The 26,764-nt window shown below is 49.9% G+C and overlaps 1 protein-coding gene across 2 annotated transcripts in view; it reads left to right on the forward strand.

Moving 5' to 3' along the window:
* Window positions 1-22,460: 22,460 nt before the first annotated feature.
* Window positions 22,461-26,764, forward strand: part of BUB1B (BUB1 mitotic checkpoint serine/threonine kinase B) — a 45,850-nt gene continuing 41,546 nt past the window's right edge. Inside the window, exons 1-4 of one of the 2 annotated variants that reach the window (XM_075927082.1) lie at window positions 22,461-22,617; window positions 23,647-23,797; window positions 25,108-25,167; window positions 25,439-25,583. In XM_075927082.1, the coding sequence (XP_075783197.1) occupies window positions 23,658-23,797; window positions 25,108-25,167; window positions 25,439-25,583 (345 nt within the window). In that variant the 5' untranslated portion in view covers window positions 22,461-22,617; window positions 23,647-23,657. Of the gene's footprint in view, window positions 22,618-22,663; window positions 22,796-23,646; window positions 23,798-25,107; window positions 25,168-25,438; window positions 25,584-26,764 lie in introns of those variants that run through there. The other variant, XM_006128647.4, reaches the window with a different exon arrangement.

Raw genomic sequence — 26,764 nt, forward strand, 5'->3', positions numbered from 1 at the left:
GTGGGCATACCATGGTTTTAGATAAGGGCAATAAGATATTCTCCGTCTTATTCTCTATCCCTTTTTTAATGATTCCTAACATCCTGTTTGCTTTTTTGACTGCCTCTGCACACTGTGTGAACGTTTTCAGAGAACTATCCATGATGACTCCAAGATCACTTTCCTGATTAGTTGTAGCTTAATTAACTCCCATCATATTGTATGTGTAGTTGAGGTTATTTTTTTCAATGTGCATTATGTTACATTTATCCACATTAAATTTCATTTGCCATTTTGTTGCCCAATCACTTAGTTTTGTGAGATCTTTTTGAAATTGTTCACAGTCTGCTTTGGTTTTAACTACTTTGCACATTTTAGTATCATCTGCAAACTTTGCCACCTCACTGTTTACGGCTTTTACAGACTAAGGGTACGTCTAGACTACATGCCTCTGTCGCCAGAGGCATGTAGATTAGGCTACCAGACATAGTAAAATGAAGCGGCGATTTAAATAAGCTTCCTGGGATGAGGTTTAGCTGGGTGGTCGACAAATACCTTTGATGTCGATACCCGCGCGTCCAGACTATTGCGCTGAGCCGACAAACAGCTGATCAGCTGTTTGTTGGCTCAGCGTGGCAGCCATGTTAATTTAAATGAAGCGGCGATTATTTAAATCGCCACTTCATTTTACTATGTCTGGTAGCCTAATCTACATGCCCCTGGCGGCAGAGGCATGTAGTCTAGACGTACCCTTACTTAGCTACCCCCTGAAGCTACTCTTATGCTGTAGTTTTCCAAACTAAATCCCAGGGAAGCAATTCTCTGTGTTTGAATCCTTTTTTTTTCAGTTGCTCTGTAATACCTAGCAGCCACGTAATATTTTGCAAAGTGTGTTTCCTTTTTTTATTATTAATAAAAATCACCCTTTTAAAACCATGTTCTGATTCTTGTGTCCTAGAATGCAGGAGGTTCTATGTGCATGTGCCTAAGGGTATGTCTACACTGCATTCCTCTTTCGAGAGAGGAATGCAAATGCAGCTGAGAATTTAAGGGTTTAAGGGTAATTTTGAAAGAAGGGTTTTCTTTCTAAATAATTGCATCTAGATAGCAGGTTTTTTTCGAAATAGGGTGTTTTGAAATAGTGCCCAGACGCGATTATGCAAATGAAGTGCGGGAAATTCAAATCCGCACTTCATTTGCAATTTTGCTCAGCTGCAGTTGCATTCCTCTCTCATAGACATACCCTAAGACTGCAAAGCCAAACTACTAAGAGAAATTACAGGTTTCAAACTCTCTCCTCTTCAGAGGAAGGGCTTGAAGGTACCCTAGAGGAAGGAATTCCCAAGTGCACCTTCCTGAGTTCTCAAAGGGGTTTTGGGTGGTGGCAGCAATATTAATCCAAGGCCAGAGAATCTGTGACCTGGGGGAATTTTAACCCAAGCCTTTCCTGGAAGGTATTTTTAAGGTCTCTTGTGGGCCCCACCTTCTACACTCAAAGTGCCAGAGTGGGGAACAGCCTTGGCATTTGGCCACATAACAATCTCATTTGAGTATGAAGGCTGCACCCCCAGGAAACCTTCCTGCCTATTGAAGCCAGGTCAATGAACTTTGAGAAGATAGAAATGGAGAGAAAAAATTTGGCATCCATTATTTGAGGTATTTAAAAGGGCCATAGTACTTGAAACCAGAGAATGAAGGATCCTTCAATCAAGGGGGGTTACATTCTGGGCATTGATATAGGAGAGAAACCTGCTTAGGCAAAGGTTGTTACCTAAAGTGTATTTTTATTTTGTTCTTTGTAACCTTTACTATTTTTATTCCTCATACTTGGTATCGCTTATATGTTTGAGCTTTTGTTTAATACATTTGTTTTACTTTTATTGCAAACGAATTCAGTGGTTTGAAATAAAAGTGTTTTTTTCAAGCACCAGTTAAATTAACGAGCCGCAGTTTACTGTCTCTTCAAAGCATCAACCAACTTAAAAACTTCAGTGAGTGTACCTCAAGAGGCCTGGAAACTAAAGGGCAGACAATTTTGGAGAAATTCAGGATGGCGGGGGGGAGGGGGTCGCAGATCACCCTTCAGAAAGTAATAGGGTGATGGAAGCCAGGTGTGACCTGCATGCTAGCGGGGCTGGCCAGAGCCATTTTGGCGCCCCGGGCCCGGGGGGAGTGTGCCTGGCCGTGCAGGGCCCAGCAGCAGTGGGGAGAAGGGCACTGCTGGCTAGCGTTGCGGGGATGGGTGGGCCGGTGCTGCGGGAGCTGGGTGCACAGCGCCTGATGGCAGCTATAAGGGACACTGCGTGCCATCAGGTTAGCACCCTGGGCAGCTGCCCAGCTAGCCCACCCCTTAGTCCGGCCCCGCGCAGGCTGGCTGTTAGTGTCAGGGCTATGAGCCACAGCAGCATAGGATTTAAGGTCCCTAGTGTTGCAGGGCAGGTGGTGCCACAATTGCTTACTGGTCTGGGTTGAATCCCAGAGCATACCTGTAGTCCATTATTCCTGAATTTCATTGTTCCTTCACTGTCCTGCACAGAGCTGGGCAAGATGCAGCCCAGGGACTGGATCCAACCGCCTAACACTCTGATCCAGCCCATGGACTGCATCAGGCCACTTTCTATTTATATCCTGCTGCCCATGCCACCAAATTTCCAGGCAGTAGCTCAGGCAGCAGAACCTTATTTAAATGGCTCCCAGTCACAGCGCTACCCCAGCAGGGACCGGAGCCACAAGCCTTTTAAATAGTCACAGCAACTCCAAGAGGCTGCCAGGCAATGCAATAGTGGCAGGGCTGGGGACTGCGAGCCCTTTGCTGTGTTTTTACTTCAAACCCTCAAGCCCCAGACAAGTCTCAGGGAGGCTAGTCCCCAGCCCTTCCCCTTCCTCCCCAGGCCTGCCCCTTCTGGGGATGGGGCCAGCCCATGATCATGCACCAAAATTAATTAAGTGCCTCTTCCCCCACCCTACAAAAATTGCTGCCCACCTCTGGTCTAACAAATAGCTGTGAAACTTTCTGATAAGGCATGTGTCTCCATCCCCCTCTAGTGGTATACTCATAGGGCTCGTCTACATTGGCCCCTTTTCCGGAAGGGGCATGTTAATTTCAGAGATCGCAATAGGGAAGTCCGCAGGGGATTTAAATATCCCCCGCGGCATTTAAATAAAAATGTCCGCCGCTTTTTTCCGGCTTTTAGAAAAGCCGGAAAAGAGCGTCTACACTGGCCCCGATCCTCCGGAAAAAGCTCCCTTTTCCGGAGGATCTTATTCAAAGTAGGAATAAGATCCTCTGGAAAAGGGCGCTTTTTCCGGAGGATCGGGGCCAGTGTAGACGCTCTTTTCCGGCTTTTCTAAAAGCCGGAAAAAAGCGGCGGACATTTTTATTTAAATGCCGGGGGGGATATTTAAATCCCCTGCGGATTTCCCTATTGCGATCTCTGAAATTAACATGCCCCTTCCGGAAAAGGGGCCAGTGTAGACGTAGCCTGTATGTCTGGGACAGGTGGGTCTAGGGCTGTGCAAACTAAAGCCAACCCTCTCAGCTAAGGGGGAAGAACCACTAAGCGTAGGCCACAAGAGACAGCAATGAAAAAAAATGGGCAACAGTGAGATCAAATGTTGAAAATCAGCCAGCCAGAGGGGAACATTGAGCAGATAACCCTGGAAAGTACTCACTACTCAGAAGGAGTTAGTAGGCTATCCAAAGGTCAAATCCAGTTGAGCAGACTCTGAAATATTTCTATGTACTTATTATAATTATTGTTAGATTTTAAAATTATTTTCTTTGGAGTCTGACTATACCTTGTCCAAGAAATTTGGATCCTGATGAAAATAACTATCTACGCCTATCTCCAAGACATTGAGAGGGTCAACATATGCTGCTCAGAGGCATGACTGAACAAGGGCATGGAAACAGGCCCCACACTCACATGTCCAGGTTGTTCCTCTTGGAGTGATGGATGGCCATCTTGGGCAGCATGAGGAGATGTTATGATTTTAAAAGTGTGCACTATTTGAAGCATTTGGGATGGATGGGTGTAGGCCCATCCAAAACTGAAGTTCCTCCCTCGCAGCTAAGAGGTAGAGCCACTGAGTCCAGTCTTCAGTTGAACACTGGGGACAACAAAAGATAAAAGAGGATTGGGAGTGTGGTCAAAGATTAATAGTGAGGGATCCAAAGGAGGATGCCAAGCAGAGAGCCCCAGACAGTGCCCAGTGCACTTCAAAGACATCTGTGGAGCCAGTGGACAGTGCCCACAGGAACGCTGCTTGGAGGCAGGATTAAACAAGGGATTGGGAACAGGCCCCCACAGTCACAGAACAGCCCACCATTAAGCTTACTCCTCCTGGAATGACCAGATGGCCATCTTGGGCTGTGCCAAGAAGAGACTGATAAGGGAGTCTCCTGATTTGAAAGGTTAATGAGATAGGGGATTGCAGGAGGAGAAAGAAGGTTCTCATGGACAAGGCTGTGGAAAGTCACCTTGGAGAATTGGATTCTCTCTCTGCCTCTGCCACAGAGTGTTGGAATTGAAAGTTTTATTCTTTTTATATTTCTGATCTTAGGTTTAGTAATGTAGTAATGTAAGGTAATATATAATCATATTTAAGATTGTAGTAAGTCAAATCCTTTAGTAAAGTATATATCTCCTATATTTCCTTGTTCTAAAGTTTTAGTAAGTAAAGAGACAGGATCTCATATTGTGTCTGCGTTAATGAAGATTATAAGAATGTTAAAAGCTGAGGCCTTAATTGCTTGATTTACAATGCTTCTTTGCCTTACCAATACAGATGTTGATGTGCCACATAATCTTGAAAGCCCTTGTAACATTGCTTATGTGTGTATGAAAGAGTACTGAATGTGTCGAGATAAGGTGCAAAGTTATTTCTCAGAACCAGGTGACCAAAGAAGGAGGGGGAGCAAGCGTGGGTGAAGACAAGACAACCTGGATGCAGAGAAGCCACCTATAACCATCGATACATACCCTGACTCATAAGATGATTGAATATTGGCAGACTGACGAGCCTTGAAGCAAGCGGGCACCCCTGAAGGACGATTGATTAAGAATGAGCCTTGGAAAATGTTTTGGGAACACTGACATAAAAAAGATAATGTTCCGGTCACAGAATGACACAGTGGAATACATTGATTTCAACAGAGAAAAGGATTATAAAATCAGGGTGCTTTGCTATGGAACTTTGGGTTTGTTTTGCCAACCACCAGTTCCAGAGGAGCATTGGATCGATCGATTGACAAAGGCCCTGCTCCTCTCTGTGTTCAATCTAGCTGGCCACTAGATTGATACAGACTATGACATCTATGACATCGTCTGGCGAGACTTTGTGCGTATGTTATTTGTGTGTATGAGCGATTGAAAAGCATATGCAACCATTGTATTCTCAATAAATGGGGCGTACTGCCTTTCTCCTATAAAAGATCTTGTGTGCTTTGTTTAAGCAGATAACAGAGTTCCTGTGTGATGTTAAATGATTCACTGTAACGGGGTTTCAGCTCACCACTACCTGCTGCCTCACACCTACATCTGGGAAAGTAGGTCTTGCAGCACCTTTTGCTCTTTTCTCCAGCCAGGTTCCCCTTTAGTCTGCCCCTTCCAGGATTACAAAGTTTAACAGAACCACTGTCCAAATGCCTTCCCCAGATAGCATTCAGTCCCAGCTTAGGGCTCTGTACTGAAAGCAAGTCTTTGTACAACATGGGGCTGTGGCCCTGGAGACCATATAATCAGCAATTCAGGTTTGCCCAGTTACGCTAATTGTGTAGCTTAAGTCAAAATAGTTTACAGGCAGTCCCCGGGTTACGTACAAGATAGGGACTGTAGGTTTGTTCTTAAGTTGAATCTGTAAGTCGGAACTGGCATCAGCCGCTGCTGAAACTGATCAGTTTCAACCGTGGCTGAATCTGGATGCCAGTTCTGACTTACATACAGATTCAACTTAAGAAACCCAGGCGTCCCCAAGTCAGCTGCTGCTGAAACTGATCAGCGGCTGATTCCAGGAAGCCCAGGGCAGAGCAACTCTGCCTCGGGCTTCCTGTAGTCAGCCACTGGTCAGTTTCAGCAGCGGCTGACTTGGGGACGCCTGGGGCAGAGCAGCTGGGGTGCTGCTTGGTTGTTCCAGTAGCGCGGCTCCTTGGCGCTACTGGAGCAACCCAGCAGCACCCCAGCAGCTCTGCCCCAGGCGTCCTGATTCAGCCGCTGCTGAAACTGACCAGCAGCGGCTGAATCAGGACGCCTGGGGCAGAGCAGCTGGGGTGCTGCCGGGTTGGTCCGGAGCGGCGCTGCGGGACCAACCCGGCAGCCCCCAGATGCTCTACCCCAGGGGTAGGTAAGAAAAGCCTGGTCTGCTGGGGGGGGGCACTAGCTGCACCCGCCCCCAGCAGACCAGGGAGACGGGGGTGGCGGGACCGCCCAAGTCCTCCACGGCTTTGCTCCGTCTCCCTGGTCTGCTGACCTGGGAGACGTGGAGCAAAGCCGCAGAGCACGCGGGCAGCGGGACAGTCCAGGCGCGCCGCGGCTGTCCCACTGCTGGTGTGCTCCCAGGCTTTGCTCCCCATCTCCCTGGTCTGCTGGTAAGTCGGATCCGCGTAAGTCGGGGACTGCCTGTATTTCAACTTTTTGACACTGTCTTCACAGCAGTTATTTCAAGATAGAGCACTCTTCCCCCAACTTCCCTTACTCCTCATACAATGAGAGTTACAAGAGTCAGAGTAAGCAGTCCTCCAGCTCGACATTATTTTGACATTATGTCAAAATACCTGCTTGTGTGTAGATGCGGACTTTTTTATTTTGGAATAACGTCAGTTATTCTGAAATAACGCTATTGTGTAGACATAGCTTCTCTTTCCATGTTTCCCTTCTTTCCTTGCAGCCTCTCTTTTCCTTTGCTTGTATGTGGGTTTACCCTGGGATCTTGCTCTACTCCCCATAGTTACTGCACCCCCACTTAGCTTCCTTACCCCAGAATAAGAGCTCAGGTCTTACTCTCTCCCTGCATTTCCTCCTTATCTCTGACAACCTCCCTCATTCCAGGGAATGACTACAGCCTCCTTGTCCTATAATCCCCTCCTGCTTCAGCTTCCTGGCTTTATTGTGCTATCCTAGTCCTTTTCCCAGCGGGGCTTCACTCATAAATAACTCTGGCCCTCGCTCTCACAGGTCATGCCACCTAACTGGCCTATCACATTAGGCCCCATTAAATCTATGAGGGCTAGCATGGAATGCACAGCCAATCACGCAAAACAAACTTCACAGTGGACATTTATTCTCTGGGTGCCCAGTTTAATATGTTGGGGATTGATCTGCAAAGTGCTGAGCATTCACAGCTGCTGCAGCTGAAGTCAGTGGAAGCTTTGAACATAAAATACTAAGGACTCTGAAAAATGAGACCCTAAGTTTCTGAAATTGGGCACCTCAATTTAGTTGTTGCTACTGACAATTTTGACTTTAATCTCTGGGGCTCAGCTCTCCTCCTATAAACCGGTGACACTATGATGAGAACATAGAAAAGCCCGTAAGTAAATAAAAAATTCTGTATTAAATGGAGGAGTTGCATAGAGTACAGTTAATAATTCAAGGGACAATACACTGAATGAAGACGACATTGGATGGTAAGAATACAAAGAAATATTGGATAGCTACCTATATAGTGAGCTTTATCAATTCTGTGCACTGAATGATGCAGCAGTCCTGTGGGAAAAATAACATAATTATATAATTAAACATTGTATCATAATGCAAACCCACAGGGGAGCTAAGGTAAAGTTGTACAAGCAATCTTAATTCTGGAATTTCATGTCTTTTGAATATTTTCAATCTTAACATTCTTTTAATATTTATAATAGAAATATACACTAACAGGAGCTTTAAACTTACATTGAAACTATCTGAAATCCATACTTTTTAGGACATAACTATTTGTGGGATTCCAAATACCTTCTGAAAAACAGGATTTGAATATCAAATCAAACTTTATAAAAATGAATCATATCCCTAATATTTAATCTCTATCTAAATCAAGAAAAATGTCTATTTGCAGTTTCTTTTGTCTACCATCTGCCTCGTTCTGGTTGTCTTTTCTAAAATGCTCTTCTAGAACCCCTGAAATTCTGTTACTGTAATTAGTATCTGAGGAAGTTTGTCTCTGTCATTTATTCCAGCAAGCATAGAGTGTGTACATATACAGGCAGCCCCGGGTTACGTACAAGATAGGGACCGTAGGTTTGTTCTTAAGTTGAATTTGTATGTAAGTCGGAACTGGCGTCCAGATTCAGCCGCTGTTGAAACTGACCAGCAGCGGCTGAATCGGACACGCCTGGGGCAGAGCAGCTGGGGTGCTGTTGGGTTGGTCCCACAGTGCTGCTCCTCGGCACTACTGGACCAACCCGGCAGCACCCCAGCTGCTCTGCCCCAGGTGTTCCCAAGTCAGCAGCTGCTGAAACTGACCAGCGGCTGACTACAGGAAGCCCGAGGCAGAGCTGCTCTGCCCCGGGCTTCCTGGAATCAGCCACTGATCAGTTTCAACAGTGGCTGAATCTGGACGCCTGGGACAGAGCAGCTGGGGCGCTGCCAGGTAGGTCCTCGCAGCGCCGCACCTCGGCACTGCGGGGACCAACCCGGCAGCCCCCCAGCTGCTCTACCCCAGGCGTTGGCGAGAAAAGCCTGGTCTGCTGGGGGAAGAAAAGCCTGGTCTAGCTGCGCCCCCCCTCCCCCAGCAGACCAGGGAGACGCGGAGCGGCTTTTCTCGCCGCGGAGGACACGGGCGGCGGGACTGCCGAGACGCGCCGTGGTCTCGCCACCCGCGTCCTCCGTGGCGAGAAAAGCCACTCCGTGTCTCCCTGGTCTGCTGGGGGGAAGCGCCCCCCGCACCGCCGGAGGCAGCGACAGTGGGGGAGGCACCCCACACTAGCGGGGGCCCCCCTTTCATATCTAGGGGTCCGACTTAAGTCGGACTGACGTAACCCGGGGACTGCCTGTAGTGCCCTTAAAATATGCAAATAACTAAGATGATGGGATAAAACTTCCTACTTTTGGTCACAAATATTCTACATATTCTCTTTAATTCTTCAAGTATATGTGCATTAGGCATTTGCTATCTGTCTTAATTAGTGTTGCCAACTCTCCCATACTGAACACCATTTGCAGCAATGGCATCTGGTCCATGAGACTTGACGTCTTAGTCTTAATGATTGTTTTGGACAAGGGCACTATCACAGTGAACAGCACTTGAGTATAAAGGTGTTGCTAGCCTTTCACGGACATAGTCTGTTTCAGTTTGAGGATATTGTGCCATCCTAAAATAAAGTTCTATTTATCTCTTTAGTCTGGCAATCACATTCATCATGTGAAGGAAAAACTGTGCTACATCATCATCTAGTGGCCATTTCTATTTTTTAATCTAGTTGAGGACAGTTTTTTCAACTGACAAACAACTAAATTAGAGAAGACAAATTAGCAAACCAGTTTGGAGATGAAGGTGAAGAATAAAGATTTCATACATTCAGAAGAAACTTTAAATGAGGGACCTGTACTGTTTTCATGCAGTCAAGCTATGCCAATGTAACTGCACTCCACTGTCCTGCATCTTGTATTCTATTTTCACCTGTGGACAATGCAGGATAGATTAAGACATAAGCATAACTGACTTATTTTACATCACAATCTCATCTGTAATTTTTCACAAAACAAGTTTCCAGTCCTCATCCTTTAGGAAGAAAAGCTTGGAAAATACTTGAGTGTAATGATGTAAGGACACCTGCCCAAGTTTCTAGACAGCTTAAAACAAAGGTTCTGAGAAGTGTGAATGCCCCCTTTGCTCTGCTCCCCGTGTCCCTGGTCTGCTGGGGGGGGGCGCAGCTAGTGTGCCCCCCCCCCCCCAGCAGACCAGGCTTTTGTTTTGGACCCTGGGGCAGAGCAGCTGGGGCGCTGCCGATTCAGAGCAGCGGCTGAATCAGGACGCCTGGGGCAGAGCAGATGGGGTGCTGCTGGGTTGGTCCAGTAGCACCGAGGAGCAGCGCTACTGGAGCAACCCAGCAGCACCCCAGCTGCTCTGCCCCAGGCGTCCCCAAGTCAGCTTCTGCTGAAACTGACCAGCGCTGACTACAGGAAGCCCGAGGCAGAGTTGCTCTGCCCCGGGCTTCCTGGAATCAGCTGCTGATCAGTTTCAGCAGCAGCTGACTTGGGGACGCCTGGGGTTCTTAAATTGATTCTGTATGTAAGTCAGAACTGGCGGTCAGTTTCAGCAGCGGCTGAATCTGGACGCCAGTTCCGACTTACATACAGAGTCAACTTAAGAACAAACCTACAGTCCCTGTCTTGTACGTAACCCGGGGACTGCCTGTATTTTGAAATAAGATACGCAATTGACGTAGCTCAATTTGCAGAGTTTATTTTGATCTAAACCCTGTAGTGTAGACACACTGCTCTCAAATGAAGGTCATTCCTGGAAACAAGCTGGAAAGAGGCCCCATGCAGCTGCTCTGCCTCTCTGAGGCTATGTCTACACCATCACTTACATTGGTATAATTTATGTTGATTAAGAGTAAGAAAAAAACACCCCTCTCGGCAACATAAGTCACACTGACATAAACGTTGGTGTGGGCAGAGCTATGCTAGTGGGAACTTCTTCCACTGACTTAGCTACTGCTGTCTTTAGGGATGGATTAATTATGTTGACAGGAAAGCTCTCTCCCTTTGGCATAGAGCAGGTACACCAGAAATCTTACAGAAGTGCAGCTGGATTGGTACAGCTGCAGTGTTGTAAGCTCTCTAGTGCACACAAAGACTGAGAGGAGAGAAAGAGTGCATGGTGAGAAGCCACATGGGGCCTTCTGTCATGCTGGATCTAGAGTCCTGGATTGCCTCAATTTAGCCATGATCAAAACAGATCAGGGAGGGTCTAAAATAGTGCCAGAATGAACTGTTGCATTTTGTACCACCTTACATTGACATTGCACAAATGTAAATGGCTATGCAAGTGGCAAAGTAGTGGAAAATCAGATCCCCTACTGCAGATGTACTGCACCAGTGTAAAAACATGTTGTTTTCTATCAGAGGGGTAGCTGTGTTAGTCTGAATCTGCAAAAGCGGCGAGGAGTCCTGTGGCACCTGATAGCTTATGCTCCTACACTTCAGTTAGTCTTTCGTGGGCAAAGACCCACTTCGTCAGATGCATGTAGTGGAAATTTCCAGAGGCAGGTATAAATATGCAGGCCAGAATCAGGCTGGAGATGACGAGGTGGATCCAATCAAGGAGGATGAGGCCCACTTCTAGTAACCCATTTACTAGAAGTGGGCCTCATCCTCCTTGATTGGATCCACCTCGTCATCTCCAGCCTGATTCTGGCCTGCATATTTATACCTGCCTCTGGAAATTTCCACTACATGCATCTGACGAAGTGGGTCTTTGCCCTCGAAAGCTTATGCTCCTACACTTCAGTTAGTCTATCAGGTGCCACAGGACTCCTTGCCAATGTTGTTTTCTGTCTTTCAAACCAGAGAAAGCTGCCTCTATTGAAATCACAAGCCCTCAATACAATCATAATGCTGTGATGAACAGTCCACACCATACTATTATGTATGTTCATAATTTTTCATATTTGAAATGGTTAATTGTCTTGGTTTTCTGTGTACAGCAGATTAGGTAAGGCCCATGTCCCTTTCTTGCCAGGCTGTAGAACTGCTTTAATTTTTGGTAATTCAGAGTGTTTACAACATGGATTTATGAGTAATCTAAGCTGTACCAAGGCTCCAAATCATCTCATTTCCCCTGAAATACAAGGCATTGAGTGTGCTGAAGAGGACAGTGTCTTTCCAATGGAAGATATGCCTGCTTCATGAGGAGGAGGAAATGTATGGAGTGTAATATAAAGTGAGGGTTGTTACGTAATGTTGCTGCTTTTTGGCTGTCAGTGATTACAGCACTTACCTTTGTTAACATGGCTTGGAAAGCAATGTGTCTTCCATACTAATGGAAACCTTTATCTATGCAGCCTTTAAGCTGCTCGTTTGTATTAGGATTTATTATTAGTTTAACTGTCATGGACAAATCCAAAGAGTCACTGACAATAATGCAAATAATAGCACTTACACTTCAATTCTGCAGTGAGTGGAGCGTGACTAACTCCAGTCATCTGAAGAAGTGGGCTGTGCCACGAAAGCTCATGATACCATCTACATGTTTTGTTAGTCTATAAAGTGCTACCAGACCATTTGCTGTTTTTTAAGTCGATCATATATGTGAATGTCATTGAGAATATTACACTAGAAAAGCACAGGAGAGGGAACAGTCCTGCACTAGTAGTGAGCCTGGATATTCCCAGGTATTTTCCTTCTCAGAGTTCTATTCTTCATTCCATAAGGGGGCTCAAGGTTCTGGGGGAAATGTGGAAACTAGTTGCGATGGGCTGGATCACAGAAATCCCTTTGGGGGTGTCCTCTGGTATGTTGATCAAGCCACTAATGCCCAACTTCTTGCCCTTTGTGACTCCCTACCATCCTGTCCTGCTGGGCCAGATCATTTGGTGTGTCCCCCTCTCCCCTCTTCCAGAGCAACACAGACAATGAACCAGCTCAACTGTGGGAGGGCTCAGCTGTAAGGCTGCTAATAGCACACAGGAAACCAATTCCCAAAAAAGTACTAAAACCCCAAATAAATCCATCTTATTCAGTTTTACACAGAAGAAACACATAAGTTCAGCCCGTTTTATCAATGAAAGAGAAAGATGCACAGTGGTTGTTCCCTCTTCAGGTAACAATAATTTACATTAAGCTTGAAAATAAACAAAAGTGTCTTTATTAAGTATAAAAAGTAGGCTTAAATGGTTGCAATTGAAAACAGACATAGCAACGTAAATTACTAACACAAAATAAACAAAACACACTAGATAATCCTGATAGAAATGTAGCCGTGTTAGTCTGGGGTAGCTGAAGCAAAATGCAGGACAATGTAGCACTTTAAAGACTAACAAGATGGTTTATTAGATGATGAGCTTTCGTGGGCCAGACCCACTTCCTCAGATCAAGTAGTGGAAGAAAGTAGTCACAACCATATATACCAAAGGATACAATTAAAAAAAATGAACAAATATGAAAAGGACAAATCACATTGCAGAACAGGAGGGGGATGCGGGGGGGGGGGGGAAGGAAGGAAGGTAAGTGTCTGTGAATTGATGATATTAGAGGTAGGGAGAGTGGGATGTTTGTGAGTTAATGGTATTGTGAGGGGGTCACTCACCACCGTAGCGGGGGTCCGTCATCTGTCCCCGGAATCAGTCCATTCCGCCCGCACAGGCCTCCGCTCACGTGGCATTTCCCCTCTGGAATCTTCTAGTCGCGTTGCTCTCTTCGCCACACGGCCCTCCGGCAGTGCCCAAGTCACTCGCTCTGAGCCCCCCTTCCGGGGGATTGGTGTCTCTCCAGCAGGCCTGTCCGCAGGCCTAGCAGGCTGGCCGGCTGGCTGTCCGAGCGCCCTGGCCCAGCCTCACTCTCTAGCCCTGCCCTAGCTCCAGAGAGCGTCCTGCTCCCTCGGCAGCCAGGCTCACAGCCCTGCCGCAGGCCTAGCAGGCTGGCCGGCTGGCTGTCCGAGCGCCCTGGCCCAGCCTCACTCTCTAGCCCTGCCCTAGCTCCAGAGAGCGTCCTGCTCCCTCGGCAGCCAGGCTCACAGCCCTGCCGCAGGCCTAGCAGGCTGGCCGGTTGGCTGTCCACGCGTCCTGGTCCAGTCTGCCTCTCTAGCCCTGCCCTAGCCCCAGAGAGCGTCCTGCTCCCTCAGCAGCCAGGCTCACACTGCCTTGGCTGAAGCAGCCCTGCCCTTTTATAGCCCCCAGCTGGGCCTTAATTGGCCAATGCCGCCCAGCTGGGCTGAACTCCCCAGGCCTGCTCCAGGCTGGGGTTTGGCTCTTAAGGGGCCAGTACAGGGCAGCTGCCCTGTTACACACCCTCCCCCTTAAATATCTCGGGGGGGGGGGGGTTCCCTGCTGCCTGCCCTGTTCCGCAAGCCCCAGCCCCCATCTCGCTATGAGGCGAGGCCACAGTTCCCGGCGTGTCCATATCAAGTCCTCCTCCCGGAGTGAACCCGGGACGGCCCGGCCGGGGGTGAGGGGGGGGGGGGGAGGGGGCGCAGGCCCACCCGTCTCACTGCGCCCCGGCCCAGGGACCCTGAGTGCAGCCGCGTCGCTGCGATTGGCTCAGTCCGGGCCTTGCTGGCCGTGGCGGCTCTCCCGCCTGAGCGATCCCTGGGCCCCTTCTTCTCCCCCCCTTCCCGGGTACCTGTTCCTCTGAGGGCTCATCGGGCTGTCGCGCTGTCCCAGTCATCCTAGTAGGGTCCGGGTGGCCCACTCCAGGGGTCCAGGGTTGGGTCCTGCGAGGTCCCGCCGGTGGGTCGGCCGCGGCGTTCCAGCACCCATCGGGGATCTAGCTGGTCCAGCCCATCGGGGTCGTCCTCGGGATCCAGGGGTGCTCCGGCCGCTGGTCTGGGCCAGGTCTCCGTGCCCCAGTCTGGGGCGTTTCAGCCGGCCTCCAGGAACTCAGCTGGGTGCCGCCCAGCCCGGACCTCGGCCTCCCCGGGCAGGCGTTTGGGGTCTGCCTCCAGCTCCTCCAGCGGCTGGGCCCTGACTGCCCTCTCCCGCCGTCTTCTTATCCTCCCCGCCCCACCCTCTGGGTTCCGGCCAGGTGACGGGGTGGGGTCCGCCTCCGCCCACCCGGGTGTCCTGAGGGGTTCCTCCTCCTCTGGGTCAGTGGGCGGCCAGTCCGCCCTGCTACTTGCCCTCCCCCACAAGTCCAGGTCCCCCACCTCGGGATTGGATCCCGGCTCCTCGGCCAGGCGGGACAATGCGTCCGCATTGGCGTTGGCCTTGCCTGCTCTGTGGCGTATGGAGAACACATAGGGTTGAAGGGCTAAATACCACCTCATGAGGCGGCTATTGGTGTCCCGCATAGTGTGTAGCCACTTTAGCGGGGCATGGTCTGTCCATAGCGTAAACTCCCCCCCTAGCAGGTAGTACCTTAGGGCTTCAACCGCCCATTTGATCGCCAGGGCCTCTCTTTCTATTACGGAGTACTGGCGTTCTCGGGGAAACAGCTTACGGCTGATAAAGACCACCGGATGCTCTTCTCCATCGACCTCCTGGGAGAGTACGGCGCCCAGCCCAGTGGCGGAGGCGTCTGTCTGTAGACAAAAAGGTTTATCGAAGTCTGGGCTAAGCAAAACGGGCTCGCTACACAGGACTTCCTTAAGTTGTTGAAAGGCCGAGTCACACTCTGTGTCCCACCTCACTCTGAGGTTTGTCCTTTGTGAGCAGAGAGGTGAGCGGCGCCGCTATGCTAGCAAATTGGGGAACAAATCGGCGGTAATACCCCGCCAGTCCCAGAAATTGTCGGACCTTCCTTTTCGTGGTCGGTGTGGGGTAACTTCGTATGGCCTCTACCTTCCCCACCAGGGGCCGGACTAGCCCACGCCCCAAACGATACCCCAGATAGGTGGTCTCTTGCGCGCCGATTTTACACTTTTTGGGGTTGGCCGTGAGACCCGCGTCGCGGAGCGTCCGTAACACGGCTGCCACTTGGTTTATGTGGTCCTCCCAGTCGCGACCATAGATGACCACGTCATCCAGGTAAGCTGCGGCATATTCCAGATGAGGGGCGAGCAGGCGATCCATCATCCGCTGAAAGGTGGCGGATGCCCCATGGAGGCCGAATGGCATGCGCACGAAGTGGAAGAGCCCGGACGGGGTGGTGAACGCTGTCTTCTCCTGGGACTCCCGATCCAGCGGGATCTGCCAATAGCCCTTGGTCAAGTCGAGGGTTGTTATGAACTTGGCTTTTCCCAGGCGCTCCAGCAGTTCATCCGTCCGGGTCATCGGATAGGCGTCAAACTTCGATATCGCGTTCACCTTTCGAAAGTCGATGCAAAACCTAATGCTTCCATCTGGCTTAGGGACCAACACGACTGGGCTCCTCCACTCACTTCTGGATCGCTCGATCACTCCCAGCTCCAACATGGTGCTAACCTCTTGTTCCACGACGTCGCGCATCCGTCGGGAAAGAGGTCGGTTTCCCTCGCGAACAACCTGTCCGGGCGGGGTTCGGATGGTGTGCGTTATCACCGAGGTTCGGCCCGGACGCGAAGTAAAGGTCCTGGTGAACGTTTCGATGAGCACCTGGGCCACCCGCCGTTGGTCCTTAGACAGGGTATCCGCGAGCTGGGGTATCTCCTCCTCCTTGGCGTCAGGGACCCGGGGACCTAACATGGGCTCCGACGGGTAGGGCGCGACCAACATGCCTTCTCTCCCTCGCCAAGGTTTGAGGAGGTTCACGTGGTAGATTTGGTTTTTCCTTCGCCGGTCTGGCTGATGAATTTCATAGGTAACTGGGCCCACTCGTCGGGAGACCTCATACGGCCCCTGCCAGCGGGCCAGCAATTTTGACTCCTCTGAGGGGAGTAACAGCAACACCCGATCCCCGGGTTCAAACACTCTTTCCTGGGCCCCCCGGTTATACGCTCGCTCCTGCGCTTCCTGGGCCGCCTGTATGTTTTCTTGAGCCAAGGCCCCCACCTGCGTGAGTCTCTCCTGAAGCCGGAGTACGTACTGCAGAAGCCCAAGCGAGGAGGAGGGGGTCCGTTCCCAGGTCTCTCTGACCAGATCGAGGATGCCCCGAGGTCGTCTGCCGTACAGGAGCTCGAAGGGGGAAAATCGAGTGGAGGCCTGTGGCACCTCCCGCACCGCCATCAAGAGCAAGGGGATGAGCTGGTCCCAGTGCTTCATGTCCGGTGGCGGAAATCTTCTCAGCATCCCCTTCAGGGTGCGGTTGAACCGCTCTACCAGCCCGTCGGTTTGGGGGTGGTAGACGGAGGTCTGTAGTTTGTGAATACCCAGGAGGTCGCAGACCTGACGCAGCAACCGGGAGGTAAAGTTCGTTCCTTGGTCGGTCAGTAGTTCCCGAGGTAGCCCCACCCAGGCAAAAATCCTCACCAACTCATTCGCGATCGTGCGGGCACGGGTGTTTCGAAGGGGGACGGCCTCAGGGAACCGGGTTGCATAGTCCATGATCGTTAAAATATATCGAAATCCCGCCGCGCTCTGCGGAAAGGGCCCCACTATGTCCAAGGCGATCCTTTCGAAGGGGGTCCCTACCACGGGCAAAGGGACGAGGGGAGCCTTCGGCACCCCGGGGGCTGCGGCGAGCTGGCAGGCTGGACATGACTGGCAATAGTCTTTGACCTCTTTGTACACCCCGGGCCAGAAGAAGCGGGCCAAGACTCGGGCCAGGGTCTTCTCATGCCCGAGGTGCCCGGCGGCCGGAAGGTCGTGCGCCAACCTCAGCACGGTTCGTCGATGGACCCGGGGTACCAACAACTGGGCCTCTTCTTCCTGCGTCTGCGGGTTCCGCCCGACCCGATAGAGCCGGTCGGCTCGTAGCTCAAACCGGGGCCAGTGAGCTGCCCTCTGTGGATCCACCACCGTCCCATCCACACAAGCAAGCTGGACGTAGGCCTCCCGCAGGGTGGGATCCTCCCGCTGGTCACGGGGAAAGTCTGCCGAGTCCAGTGTAATCGGCACGTCCTCCATGTCTGAGCGCCCTGGGTCGGCCGGGCCCGATGCGTCGTGCTTGGTGGGGCCTTCCCGGTCGAACGACCCCGGCGGTCGGTCTGCCTGGAGTTCCTCCCCTAGGAGTTCCACATGGGGCTCGGTCGGCGCTGGTGAGTCTGTAATGAGAGCTGTAAGACCTGGCCAGTCGCGACCCAGCACCATAGGGTATGGTAGGTGCGGCACCACGCCCACTCGCATCATTCGGGTGACTCCCCGCACACTCAAGGGGAGCCGGACCTGAGGATAGGTCTTCACATCCCCGTGGACGCACCGCAGCTGCATCTCCCCCTCGGGCGCCGCGGTGTCAGGCAGTACGTCGGGGCGGATAAGCGTCTGGCTGCATCCTGAGTCAAGGAGGGCAAACACCGCGGGGTCCCCCGCGGGTCCCCGCGTGGTCAGGGATGGGGAGCTAGCCGGTGGAGTCGGGGCGGCCCCCATACCGGCCTGGTCCTGCTCCGCCACCTCCTGAAGAGCCTGGCGGTACTGGGCATCCAGCTGCTGTACCAGCCTCTGCTGTTGTCGGAGCTGCGCCGCCAATCGTTGGGCTCGCAGCTTCACTGGCGGCGGTCGCCCCTTAGTCAGTCCTTCAGGCATTGCCTCTCCCTCCATGGCCCTCCCGCCCGAGTTCGCCGAGAGGAGAGGAGGGAACCCCCACAAACTTCTCTCTTTTTGCGTGAGGGGTTTTTTTTTTTTTTTTTTTTGGATTAGGGTCCACTGAGGCACCCGCGGAGCCCTTACGTCAGGGCCGGGATCGCGTAGCTTCAAGCACCCACATTCTCCACCATCTGTGAGGGGGTCACTCACCACCGTAGCGGGGGTCCGTCATCTGTCCCCGGAATCAGTCCATTCCGCCCGCACAGGCCTCCGCTCACGTGGCGTTTCCCCTCTGGAATCTTCTAGTCGCGTTGCTCTCTTCGCCACACGGCCCTCCGGCAGTGCCCAAGTCACTCGCTCTGAGCCCCCCTTCCGGGGGATTGGTGTCTCTCCAGCAGGCCTGTCCGCAGGCCTAGCAGGCTGGCCGGCTGGCTGTCCGAGCGCCCTGGCCCAGCCTCACTCTCTAGCCCTGCCCTAGCTCCAGAGAGCGTCCTGCTCCCTCGGCAGCCAGGCTCACAGCCCTGCCGCAGGCCTAGCAGGCTGGCCGGTTGGCTGTCCACGCGTCCTGGTCCAGTCTGCCTCTCTAGCCCTGCCCTAGCCCCAGAGAGCATCCTGCTCCCTCGGCAGCCAGGCTCACACTGCCTTGGCTGAAGCAGCCCTGCCCTTTTATAGCCCCCAGCTGGGCCTTAATTGGCCAATGCCGCCCAGCTGGGCTGAACTCCCCGGGCCTGCTCCAGGCTGGGGTTTGGCTCTTAAGGGGCCAGTACAGGGCAGCTGCCCTGTTACAGTATTAGAGGTGATAATTGGGGAAACTATCTTGGTAATGGGTGAGATAGTTCAAGTGTTTGTTGAGTCCTTTTTGGAAAGTGTTGAATTTTAACATGAATGACAGTTCAGAGGATTCCCTTTCAAGTGCAGATGTAAAAGGTCTTTGTAGCAGAATGCAGGTGGTTAAGTCATTGAGAGAGTGTCCTTTCTGGTTAAAATGGCAAGAAACTGTTTTTTCTTTGTGATCTTGTCTGATATCTGTTTTGTGGGCATTAATCCTTTGGCGAAGTGTCTGAGATGTTTGTCCAATGTACATAGCAGACGGACACTTTCGGCACATGATAGCATAGATTATATTTCTGGATGCGCAGGAATATGTGTTCTTGATCTTATAACTCACTTGGTTAGGTCCAATAATGGTATCAGCAGAATGAATATGTGGACAAAGCTGGCAACGGGGTTTGTTGCAAGGGAAGGTACCAGGGTTGGTATTAGTGTGGTATATCCTGTGGTGGTTGGTAAGAATCATCTTGAGGTTAGGTGGTTGTCTATAGGAGACTATGGGTCTGTCTCCCAGAGCCTCTTTGAGTATGGTATCCTGTTCCAGTATAGGCTGTAGTTTATTGATAATGTGTTGGACAGGTTTAAGTTGGGGGTTGTAGGTGATGACAAGTGGTGTTCTATTATTGGTTTTCTTGGGTCTGTCTTGAAGTAGATGGTTTCTAGGTATTCGTCTGGCTCTTTCAATTTGCTTTTTTATTTCTCTGGGTGGGTAGTTGAGGTTTATAAATGCTTGGTAGAGATCCTGAAGCTTCTGGTCTCTGTCAGTGGGATTAGAGCAGATGCGGTTGTATCGAAGGGCTTGGCTATAGACGATGGATCGTGTGGTGTGTTCTGGATGGGAGCTGGAAGCATGTAGGTAACTGTATGAGTTGGTGGGTTTTCTGTAGAGAGTGGTGTCTAATTTTCCATTGTTGATTTGTACTGTGGTGTCCAGGAAGTGGATCTCTCATGTAGAATGGTCCAGGCTGAGGTTGATGGTGGGGTGTAGGTTGTTGAAATCTCTGTGGAATATCTCCAGTGTTTCTTGTCCATGCGCCCAGATCATAAAGATGTCATCGATGTACCGTAGGTAGAGGATTAATCCTAATACACTAAGAAACTTGTTACATGCAAATTCTTACTCTAAACAGTTGATCTAAGGCTGGGGTGGGCAATAAGATGGTGGTGCTTCACCAGGGTTAGTTCCTGATAGGCCAGCTTCACTATATTTACCTGTACAGGTGCTTGCAACTCCCATTGGCTGCGGATCACCATGCCTGCAAGCGCCCGTAGCTCCAGTGGTGGCCTGCCAGGGGTTAACCCTGGCAAAATGGATCAGGCCTGAAGGCCGGTATTTACCCATCACTGATCTAAGTCTTTTAAAATTGACTCCCCATCCTAAGAGGATGAAGAAACCTAGAAACAAAGAACTGTGGGGAAAGGGTGAAGACAAATATGATAGGCCCACATCAGAAAAAGATCAAGTCTGGTTTGAGATAAGAATACCTATAACCAGGAGTGGGACTGCAGCTCTGGGAGGGGAGATGTAAACTGAGTTAAGAGGACTGAGCTGTGGTTAGGAGCCGGCAGAGGCTCTGCCTGGGACCCTACCAGCCAAGGGTAGGGGCCCTGCAGCTAGAGCTGGGTAGAACTCCTTCCCTGTTTTTATAGGGGCTGGATCTGGCCCCAGTCATACCCTCCTATGGGGACATGCCCCATACTTTCTGATCCAGAGAGAGACCTCTTATCCAAAGAGAGAACACAATTATACATAAGACTGATAACATCACTCATTTATTTATTATTGCATATTTCAAACTTCTCACATATGCATGGTGAACTTGATTGTTGGTGCATAGACAGCTGGTGTATTTTCAACAGTTTTGATCTATTATCTGTAGAAATGGGAACACTGCAGCATATGTAACTGGACACAGAAGCTTTTAACATTAGCTATCCCACTGCATTGTGACAATAATATAAAATCTTTAGACTCAAATTAAAAAAAAATCCAACAAATTATTTTTCTTGTACTGTGATATGTTCATCCACATCAAACAAACAAATACCCAGCCAAGGTAGTGAAATACTTTTCGCGGGTACCCAAATTAGGACACAATATTTAACAGTCATGGTGTGTTTGCATGGTAGATCAAGTGCCAGAACCCTCCCCCCTTTTTTTTCAGTCATCCTATTTCTCTTGCCTACCTCCTGGCTTCATCCTGTCAGCTCCATACACCCCATGGCCCTCCTTCCCCACTTATCCCCCTCCACAGTTTTAGCTAAGGGGTGTAGGGAAGCTACACCATGTGCCTGTACAGCTTGCATGTCCCTGGCAGAGAACCCCATGGGCCAATGCTGTCCCTGTGATTGAGGGCCTGATCATGACCAGTGACTCTCGGGACCTGAGCCCTATGTGCCTAGCTGGGCCTAGCAGTACGTATAAATTAAAGAAGTTAAGGACTAGTCGACTATCCGATAGAAAAAATACTTATTGGATAGTCAGTTGACTAGTCGATTCCACCCCCCTTGAAGCCTCTATCAGATAGAGGCAGCAAAGGGGCAGGGAAGATGGGGAACTTCAAAGCTGCAGTGACACACAGCTGAGCCCGGGATCAGCTGTGCGGCACTACTGCTTTGAAATGCCGAGGCGGTGTTGAAAGGAGCAGCGCTGCACAGCTGATCCTCCGTTCAGCTGTGCGGTGCTGCTTCTTTGAAACGCCACCTCAGTGTTTCAAAGCAGCAGCGCCGTGCAGAACCCAGAGTTGCTCCCTGTGGCATTTCTGTGGAACTCGCTGGGGACTCTTGTACATTTCATAGATGGCACACCACGTGCAGCCCAGAGTCAGCAGGACATACTGCTGGCCCCGGGCTGCACGTGGAGTTCTGCATTCCTCCTTTGAAATGTACAAGATATATATTTCAAAGGAAGAATGTGGAAGTGCCTATTGACTAGTCGAGTAGTCGATGGAAATTCCATCAACTACTTGACTAGTAAATTAACTGCTAGATAACATCCTGGCTACGTCTACACTGGCCCCTTTTTCGAAAGGGGCATGCTAATTTTAAACTTCGGAATAGGGAAATCCGCGGGGGATTTAAATATCCCCAGCGGGATTTAAATAAAGATGTCTGCTGCTTTTTTCCGGTTTGGGGAAAAGCCAGAAAAAAGCGTCTAGACTGGCCCGATCCTCCGGAATAAAGCCCTATTCCGGAGGATCTCTTATTCCTACTTTAAAGTAGGAAACTTTTCCATTAAAAGCATTTCCGGAAAATCATGCCAATCTAGTGTGCTAAGCCATAGTGTGCTCTGCTTCAGAACTGGTTGGATACTATGGCACTGGAACATTCTCACTGCACAGGGCTAGGATTGGGAATGGGAATCCACACTTGGCCGGCTGCCAAGACCCAGAGGAAACTACAGCTCCCATCATGCATCATCCTGCAACAAAACTTCCGGCTCGCAGCAGGACCAATCAGATAAGTCCGTAGTACTAGGGACTGGCCAATGGAACCGAGGTTGGTGGCGGTTGAAGTTTAAACTGTGGAACTGAGCGCACGAGCCGGCTGGTTGCTGTTGGGACTTAGCCGCGGAGAAGCCGAGCAGTGCCCGTGTCCCGCGGCTGCCGCGCTAGGTGAGCGAGCGCGGCTGCCGCGGCGGATGCCCTGGCCGGGCGCGGCAGTTGCCGAAGGCTGCTCCCGGGAAGTGCGGAAGGGCTGCGGGGTCGGCCAGCGCGGTGTCCCGAGGCCGTCGGGAAGCGCTGGGCCTTCGGGCGTCTCCCAGCCGCCTCGGAGCCTCGGATTCCCCCTTCAGTGAGTGTCTGTGGCGCGCCCCGGGGCCGCTGCTCACTGCTGTAGGCTTGGTGGCGTTAGAGCTCTTTGTTGGTAAAAGCCCGCAAAGGTGGAGTTCGCCTTCCCCAGCAGCCTATTTCTATCGACACTCACTGGCTCCTGGGGCAGGCGAAGCAAGAAAAGCACCGCCTGGCCGCTTCGGAGTCGGGGGTGTGCAGAGCGAGTTTTAGCGGCTATACAGCTTTGCCCTTTTGCCCCACCATGCCTGCTGCCATTCAGTGCTCGGGGTCACTCGGACCTCCCCTCATCGTGTCTTGCACCCGTGTAAAGCTAAATGACTAAAAATCAAACGAAATGCTTAAGCCCTCATTTAATACACATGTGAGCTAGTCTATAGGAAAAATGCTTAAAATATGCATCTCTATTCTCTGTCAAAACGATAAAACAGTATTCTGCCAAGTCTGTGGAAGAACCACTGTGGCTGTGCTATTTCAGCTGGCGCTTAAGGTTGGTTGTTCCTTTAGTTTATATCCCAGCCAGGGCTTCTTTCTTATGCTCACTCTTCTCAAGATGCAGTTTTAATAGAATACCATGGACTCTTATATCTGTCTGGTCCACCCCTTGTCATTGTAGCATGTTAGTGCCTAACCATCTTTAATGCAGTTATCCTCATGATACATGCAACACTGAAGAGTGCTGTTATCCATTTTATCCATGGGGAAATAAGGCACAGAGAAGTAAATGACTTGCTTGAGGTTGTGGGAAGTCTGGGATAGACCAGAGAATTGGGTCTGTCATGTAAGTCCCAGGCTAGCACCCTAAGCCCTGGACCACCCTTTCTCTATTGTTTACTTTCGTGTGTGCTGTTTCAGGAGAGGTCACCATGTCACAGGAGTGGAACGAATGGGAGCTGAGTAAAGAGAATGTGCAGCCCCTGAGACAGGGGAGAATCATGTCTACCCTCCAGGAAGTCTTGGCTCAGCAGGAAACTTCCAGCCACACAGTTATTCAGCAGCAAAAACAGTAAGCAAAATACTGACCTATTTTCATCATCAGTATTTCTGTACTTTCCATTGGCTTTCCACCACTAGTCCCTAGCTATAAGAAGAGTAGAAGTAGCAGATAGGGATGTAAACGACTAGTTGACTATCCAATAAATATAAGCTTATCAGATAGTCGAGTAGTGACTTGACTAGACGCTCCCCCCTCTTGCTGCCTCCTATCAGAAGCAGCTAGTGGGGGGAGCAGGAGCCAGTGCTGGTGGGGAGCCGGCTCTACCCAGCACCATCTCCGTGGAGAGTCAAGGGAGGCAGAGGCGTAGCAGGGGACTGGGTGTGATTCCTGGCTCACATCCCATCCCAGACACCACACCTCTGCTCTTTAAATGTATTAAAAACCTAGAGGCTCTTAAAAGGCAGTCGCAGTGGGGTTTAAAAGGCAGTCGCAGTGGGGTTTAAAAGGCAGCCGCAGTGGGGTTTAAAAGGCAGCCGCAGTGGGGTTAGCTCCTAGTGCTCGGAGCTAAGCCGGCTGCGGCTGTGCAGTTTTCCTCCCCTTATTGACTAGTCAATTAAACACAATTTAACATCCCTAGTAGCAAAAGAACGTCTACATCTGAATCTTTACTAATGCTGCTGTGCATGGTTGCATCACACTAAAGCTATCAGGCAATTTGCCTTTTATGCACTGTATAAATGAAGAGGTGGTGAAAGTGGGAGTTCCTTTCACAGTTCAGTAGAAAAACTTTTAAACTGCAGGCTGTAAGGAGAATTGTCTGAACCCTCTTCTAAAGAGGAACATTACAGGAAGCATGTCTGTCCTCACCCGTTTTCCTCTGGTAATCTTCCAAGTGAAACCACTGAACGGGGAAGATGCAACTCCTAATATCTAGTGAGGGAGGGCATTTTGTCAGGGAAAAAAAAGTCTGTTATAATAATCAACCAAAATGGGCTACCTGTCAGTTCGTTATCTTCCCCTCCCTAGTACAGTAATGTTCCACAGCAAGGTATAAGAATTCTCTTTGGTGGAACTGTGTGACTCTTCAGATAGTAATTTTAGGGAAAAAAAGCACTTAGATGCTGTTCCAATGCCTTCTTGGTGTTAAATGTCAAAGGACTAGAAAACTGTGTCCAAGTTTGGTTAAGAGTATAATTTGATTTCCTTGATACCTTTGGGAGCAGGATTGAGTCCTATTGTAGGAGAAATAAATTAGTTGGTCTATGAAAAACTATTCACAATAACATGAATTGGGGTCAAGATCTTGTTTTCTGCCATGTTAACTGTAGTTAACTAATCTGTTGTTATTGAGTTGCTGTATCATGTTATATCTTTTCTAGGGAATTTGAATCTGAAATCCGCTTTTACTCTGGAGATGATCCATTAGATGTTTGGGACAGGTACGCTATATTCATTTTGATAGTGGTATAACTTGTAATGCTCCCAGGTGAAACTGTAGAATTTCCAAGAAGTGAAATAAAATGCTTTTGTTTTGTTAGCAGAGAGCCAATTGATAAGGGGGAAAGTGTACAAAGAGAAATGTTTTTGTTATAATAATCTATGGTCTGTCTCTTCTCATTACTATAAACTTAATTTTTCTTTTGCCTCCATAATATACAGAAATTAAGATGCCTCTATTTTTAGATGCCTCTATTTTTATATTATCTACAGGTACATAAAATGGACAGAGCAGACATTCCCTCAAGGTGGAAAAGAGAGCAACCTCTCAGCAGTGCTGGAGAGAGCTGTAAAAACACTGAATGAGCAGAAGAGATACTACAAAGATCCTCGCTACCTCAGTCTCTGGCTCAAGTTTGTAAGTATCTTTTTAGATATTTTCTTTGGTACATTCAGTGACATCCAAAAGCTTCAGAAAATGCGTGAACTGCTTTTGTTTGCACAGTTCATTCTATGACTCTGCTACGAGTGCAAATTTAGGATTAGCCCTCTTCGCTTCCCATCTGGCACATGGGAGCTTTTCACAATATAGGTGTTATGTACCAATCTATCATTCAAAGACCACTGTGCTGTTGGAATCTTCCAAAGTCTTCTGGTATCACTCAGCCTGGTTGGAAATTGTAGCTGGATTTCATTAGAAATAGTCTTTGAAATAGACATATCTTTCCTTAGAATAGTGGTCTCCACCCTTCTTATGCCCAAGAACACTTTCTAAATGTCAGGGCAATCCAGGCCTAGCCCCACTCTTCCCTGAGGCCCCACTCCACTCCTCCCCTCTCCATCACTTGCTCTCCCCCATCCTCACTCACTTTCATTGGGTTGGGATCAAGGAATTTGGGAGTAGAAAGGGGGTAAGAGGTGGAAGCTCTGGAAGGGAATTTAGGTGCAGGAAAGGACTCCAAGCTGAGTCAGAGTGCTGGAGCGGAGAAGGGAATGCTGGCTCTGGGAGGCGTCTTTAGACTGGGGCAGAGTATTGTGGTCAGGTGGAGGTGTGGGGGTGCAGAGCAAGATCCCGGGCCAAAGAGGAAAAACCCCTGAATGCTTGTTGGAAGCGGGGCTTTGCATTTCCCCATTCAGCACCTCCTAGCATGTGGGATGGCTGCCTCCCGGGTTGGAGGCATAAGGGAAAAAGCCTATGTGGATGGTTGCACCACAGGGGTTAGTGTAGTTTGGTCTGGGCTGTGGCTTTCTCCTCAGTGCTTACAGGCACCAGCCCCAACTCCCCTTGATGGCTGCTTAGCAGATTTGTTATAATCCTCATCCCCCTGCCTCCGAACTCCCTGCTGATCGCACAGTGGCAATCTGTGAAAATAACCTTGCCTTTCCTCTTGAGGCTGAGAGCTGTATTCAAAGGAGTACATTCTTGTTAGCCAGATTCACCACTTGCCACAGCAACTGGACCAGCTCTTTCTCATCAGATCCAATTTACCCCCCCAAGCACCAGCAGTCTTCTTGAACAAGATCACAGGGTTGTCAAGAGGGATGAGGTGGGCAGGGGTGGTAGCAGCAGGAGGAGGAGAACTAATGATGGGGACAACA

Source organism: Pelodiscus sinensis, chromosome 4, assembly GCF_049634645.1.
Source record: "Pelodiscus sinensis isolate JC-2024 chromosome 4, ASM4963464v1, whole genome shotgun sequence".
NCBI classification, from domain to species: Eukaryota; Metazoa; Chordata; order Testudines; family Trionychidae; genus Pelodiscus; species Pelodiscus sinensis.